Here is a 5923-nt window from a genome sequence, read left to right as displayed (position 1 = left end):
ACAAAAATTAGCCAGGTGTGGTGGTGAATGCCTATAATCCCAGCTACTTTGGAGGCTGAGGCAGAATTGCTTGAATCCAGGAGGCAGAGGTTGCAGTGAGTCGAGATCGCGACATTGCACTCCAGCCTGGGCGACAGAGCAAGACTCTGTCTCAAAAACAAACACACACACACCAGCCTGGCTAACATAGTGAAGTCCCATCTCTACTAAAAATACATAATTAGCTGGGTGTGGAGGTGTGCATCTGTAATCCTAGCTATTAAGGAGGCTGAGGCAGGAGAATCGATTGAACCTAGGAGGCGGAGGTTGCAGTGAGTCGAGATCACACCATTACACTCCATGCTCTCCAGCCTGGCCAAGAGTGAGACTTCATCTCAAAAAAACAAAAAAACAAAAACAAAAACCCACATACACATTTCATTTTACTCATTAGATTTCAATTATCATCCTTCCCAGTAAGTACAGAATAGCAAAACAGGAGTCAAATTGATACGCTATCACCTTCTCTGGCTTATAAAGTCTGCCCTCTGGTGGAAGTGCTACTTAACAGTGAAATGGCCAAATAGAGACAGCAGGAGAGAAACAAGTGAGCCACTGTAGAGGGACCAGTTGAATAATCCAGGGGGTGACTGCAATAGTTAGTTATGGCATTTTTACACTTTCCTCTGAAAAGTAAATCCAACAACTTCTGGCCATAGGCCAGGCCTTAAAGCATATACTTTCTGCACCATTTCATAAGAAATGAGAATGTAGGACCCTAAAGTTGAAGATTAGTATACCTTTCAGCCCTTGAGCCTCTTCTTATTCCCCAATTCATGGGGTCTTCATGGACAGTGAGAATTTCCAAGGAGTTAAAAACACTTTTAGAGATTTTGCAAATAGACTGTGAATCAGAATTAAAGAATTTAAATTGCTTTTCCCTCTAATAAATTGCATGGTATGGTCATGTGAGACTAAAGTATAACTTATCCCCATTTTTCTTTTATTTTTTTTTTCCTTTATAATATACTCACTTCCTGATCTGGGGTACATTCAATTGCTTCTATCAGAAACAGATTTAAATGAATTGTTCTTATACATTATTATTTTCAGGAAAAGAAATGTATAGTGTTAATTATCTACTTAGAAATATTCCCAAATTATTCATCAGGAAATTAACAATGATATTTTATTAGGGTTTTCTTGATTCTATCTTCCAGGAAAGACTGGTATTCAGCATCCACTCCACTAGAAGTCAAGAAGTATAGGCTGATAATGGATTGTTTGGAAGTCAGATTTCCAAGTGCTAGGACTAGTTTGCCACCACACACAGTGGTTCAAGATGCATCACTAGCTATAGTTGTGGTTTTCTTGGTTAGAACACAGGGACTTTACTTACCTATCTCCTGGGAAGTAGAAAAACAATCAGTATAGGAAAAGTGCTTTGGGAAGCTTTTAAACTTAAAAGAAGCAAAGCAAGAAATACATCACTTGGTGCTATGTTCTCCTGTAGACTAGGTTACAGAATAACTGAAACCAAGGCCACTGATGTGGAGGAAAAAAAAATTAAGAAATCTTTAAGAGGATCAACAGCACCTGAGCTCAATGAGATTCATGACCGGTCTGTTTACCTGCTGCCTCCTCCTGTGGCATTGTGGGAGTTCTTCGGGGCCCCTGTGGCCCACTGTTCTTGTCACTGTTGTTTTCCTCCAGGCTGCCTGCTGGCTCTTGGGTTTTCACCAGCTGACTCAAGAGAACTGCCAAAATATTCTGCATGTCAGCTGGTGTGCTTGAAGCTTCAGGGGTCGTCTGTTCTGCTGAAGGCAGGACCACTGGGACAGAGGGTGCTTCCTTCAAAGACTCCTCTGGGGCCATGGGCTCTGAATCCTGCTGCTGGGAAGTAGCTTCCGTCAGGGCACTGATGGATTGGTTCAGGGCTTCCAGCTGCTGCTGCATCTCTGGATTGGAATGGATGTTAAGCAGCTGTGCCATTTGGGGGATGCTCAGGTCGGTTTGGCTCTGCAGCAGGTTTAATAACACTGCCAGTTCACTTTGATTCAGCTGTTGTGTGATGTCACCAAGGCCTGTGGAAAGATAGTGAAGCCAATATAAGAGGATGAGACAGGCCAAAGGCCCTTTGCCTTCTTCAACTGGCAACAGCAACTTATAATATCCAAAAAATGAAGTTTCATTTTAAATGTCTCATTTTTCATACCTCAAAATGTCATGAGTTTGTTATTCTTTATGCTTTCACTTTAAAAATACAGGCAATAATAACTAAAACATCTCTGCCTTGCGCATAAAAGTGACTTCATGGCCAGGCGTGGTGGCTCACGCCTGTAATCTCAGCACTTTGGGAGGCTGAGGCAGGCGGATCACCTGAGGTTAGGAGTTCAAGACCAGCCTGGCCAACATGGTGAAACCCTGTCTTTAAAAAAAAAAAAAAAAAAAACTGACTTCATTTTGCCTGCATTCTTCAAGGTCAGTGATTTTTAACCCTTACTGTACATCAGAATTACTAGGAGAGATTTTACAATCTCTCCTATTCAGATGCCTCAGGACCCATCCCTAGAGATATGGCAATTGTACAGGCATATCTATATTTAAAGCTTCCTGGATGATTCTAATGTACAGCCAGTGCTGAGAACCATTGCTCTAAGTAAAGAGGGAAGGGAGAGTGAACCAGAAAAGGAGAATCTTTTGTTCTGAAAAACTGGTCGTAATACAGGAGAACTACTTTGTTATACTAGTTCAATATGAAATAGTTTTAGATACATTTAGATCAAAATAACAGTCTATAAAACTAACAACATTTAGCAACTGCAATTTAAAATGATTAGATTCTATGAAGTTTTTATCAAATCTAATATAAGCAAGACTCCAAATTATGTGTTAGAAAGTCATAGGTATACTAACCTTAAATTAAATTTGGCTTACCTAATTCACTGATTTATGTCACAAATCTAATTGAGATACAGTGTTCCATACATACTTCAGGAAAGGAAAATGATCTATTGTAGAATTTCTGGAACATATGTACAAAACTTGGCTTATCTCCTTTTCCCTATAATGAGGACATTAAGCTCTTTCCTAATAGTTCACTGGACAAAAACTAAAAAACAGACACACAGACTTCCTGCACTTGACCTTCCAGACCTGCCAAATATGCTTAATAATAGCACAAAGGCCCCATTCCAGCACTGACCTATTGCATCCCCTGCCCCAGGCTCCACCTTGCCAGGAGCAGGCTGAGGTGGTGCTGGGCTGCTATTCTTCACGGGCTCAGCACTTGTCCCTGAGGTAGTTTCTTTTCGAGAAGTTTTGGATGGAGGTGGCTCTTCCACAACAACACCGCTCTGTCGCTGACGTCGCCGTTTCTTACTCCACAACTCATGGCAATCCTGCCAGTGGGGGAGGCTGGAAAAAGACAAAGCAAAGGGGAAATATGTATGGGAATGCAACAGTGAATGAATGGAGGAGCAAAGAATTAAAATAGGAAGGCAATGACTGTGGAAAATGTCAAGAATAAGAAAAACAAAAATAACCAGAAAAGTTAGTAAGTAGGTAACAACAGTGTAAAAGAAATCATGGCAGACGGTAATCTGAGGAAATAAAAGTACAAAAGTCCAAGAAATTTATACAGTGAGAAAGGAGATGAATCTTGTTAATACTAGGTACAGATCAGCTATATAAATTCCCATATAAATACTATCTTTCCTTGGCAAAACAAGAATACAGAACTGTATTGGTCAAGTTTCAGTAGGGAATAAAGAGGAGGACAGAGATAGCTGGCTTGTTAATGTCCACAGAAGATCTGGAAAGGCAGTGATTTAAATCCTGGAACCATATATCATGATCCAAACATCTCTGTGCAAAATCAACTTATGTGTAATTTGGTTTGTGAGGACCAAAGACGAGTTATTTCCCCTTTCTGCCCACCGAATGTCAATGACTGGGTATCAACTTGCTCATCTGTAGAAGTCAGCACTACATATAACTTACTATATTAGACCTTCCCATACAAACAGACCAAGTAGGTCAAATCTTACTATAAAAATCTCTCTATAATAGGAGTTCCCAAATGTCAGTAAAACTCCTATATATTTCAAGTCATATTCAGTGTATCAAAATTCCATTGAAATAAATAAATTTGGCCTAGTGCAGTGGCTCACACCTGTAATACCAGCACTTTGGGAGGCAGATGGGGGCAGATCATGAGGTCAGGGAGTTCGAGACAAGCCTGGCCAACATGATGAAACCCCAACTCTACTAAAAATACAAAAGCTAGTCAGGCATAGTTGTGTGTGCCTGTAATCCCAGATACTAGGGAGGCTGAGGCAGGAGGATTGATTGAACCAGGGTGGTGGAGGTTGCAGTGAGTTGAGATGTTGCCACTACACTCCAGCCTGAGCAACAGAGCAAGACTCCATCTCAAAATTAAATAAAAAATAAATGAATTTAGACATTTCTTTGGAGCAATCAGATTTACAGTTACTACTTACTCATGAACTAAAATCCTATCCGTTTTTTAGACAGGCAGTCTTTCTTAAGGTAAGAAAATGCCCCCCAAAATTTGACATTAAAGCTGTAATACTGTCAGTGATAAATTCAAAGATAAAAGCCTTTTTTTTTTTTCTTTTTGAGACGGGGTCTTGCTCTGTCACTCAGGCTGGAGTGCAATGATGCCTTCTTGGTTCACTGCAACCTCCGCCTCCTGGGTTCAAGCAATTCTCCTGCCTCAGTCTCCCCAAGTAGCTGGGACTACAGATAGGTGCCACCACTCCCGGCTCATTTTTGTATTTTTAGTAGAGACGGGGTTTCACCATGTTGGCCAAGCTGGTCTTGAACTCATGATCTCAGGCGATCCGCCTGCCTCAGCCTCCCAAAGTGCTGGGATTACAGGCGTGAGCCACCATGCCAGGTCAGATAAAAGACTTTTTATGTGCTAGAATGTGGGATGTGAACCTCTGAAGCTCCAATGCAATACAGGGGCATTCATAAGATTCTAATGAAAGAGAGACACATTGAAAGATCATATTTCTTTTATTCCCTTATTTTATTTATTTTTTTGAGATGGAGTCTCACACTATCGCCCAGACAGGAGTGCACTGGCACAATCTCAGCCCTCTGCAACCTCCACCTTCCGAGTTCAAGTGATTCTCCTTCCTCAGCCTCCTGAATAGCCAGGACTACAAGTGTGCACCACCACACCCATTTATTTTTTTGAATTTTTAGTAGAGACAGGGTTTCACCATGTTGACCAGGCTGGTCTCGAGCTTCTGACCCCAGGTGACTCACCTGCCTCAGGCTCCCAAAGTGCTGGGATTACAGGCAGAGCCACCGCACCTGGCCAAAAAATCATTATTTCTTACATCAAAATTCAATAACCTAGCCAGGCGTGGTGGCTCATACCTGTAATCCCAGCATTTGGGAGGCCGAGGCAGGCTAATCACCTGAGGTCAGGAGTTTGAGAAAAGCCTGGCCAACATGGTGAAAACTCGTCTCTACTAAAAATACAAAAATTAGCCAGGTGTGGTGGTGGGTGCCTATAATCCAGCTACTCAGGTGGCTGAGGCATGAGAATCGCTTGAACCTGGGAGGTGGAGGTTGCAGTGAGCTGAGATCGCACCACTGCACTCCAGCCTGGGTGACAGAGTGAGAGATTCTGTCTCAGAATTAAAAAAAAAAAAAAAAATATTTAATAACCTGGCAGTGATGCAAACCATCTAAAACTGAAACGGTCTCTGTAAGTGTGATATACATGGTTATCACAGTATGACATGTATGATTCCACAAGAAGGAATAGTTAAGAGCAAAAAGGAGGCCAGGCACAGTGTCTCCTGCCTGTAATCCCATGACTTTGGAAGGCTGAGGCAGGATTATTTGAGCCCAGGGGTTAGAGATAGCCTGGGCAACGTAGTGAGACCCCATTTCTACAATTAGG

General features: G+C 41.8%; 1 protein-coding gene across 1 annotated transcript in view; it reads right to left on the bottom strand.

Annotated features, from left to right (window-relative positions):
* The window catches only part of CDK12 (cyclin dependent kinase 12), an 84724-nt gene that overhangs the window by 6766 nt on the left and 72035 nt on the right, over positions 1-5923 (bottom strand). Inside the window, exons 11-12 of the mRNA XM_017497180.2 lie at positions 3185-3396; positions 1611-2063 (exon numbers count right to left, since the gene is read on the bottom strand). Of these exons, the coding sequence (XP_017352669.1) occupies positions 1611-2063; positions 3185-3396 (665 nt within the window). The remainder of the gene's footprint in view (positions 1-1610; positions 2064-3184; positions 3397-5923) is intronic.

This window comes from Cebus imitator, unplaced genomic scaffold (genome assembly GCF_001604975.1).
Source record: "Cebus imitator isolate Cc_AM_T3 unplaced genomic scaffold, Cebus_imitator-1.0 Scaffold228, whole genome shotgun sequence".
NCBI lineage: Eukaryota > Metazoa > Chordata > Mammalia > Primates > Cebidae > Cebus > Cebus imitator.
The sequence above is the reverse complement of the archived record's forward strand: the minus strand, read 5'-3'. Positions and strand labels throughout refer to the sequence as shown.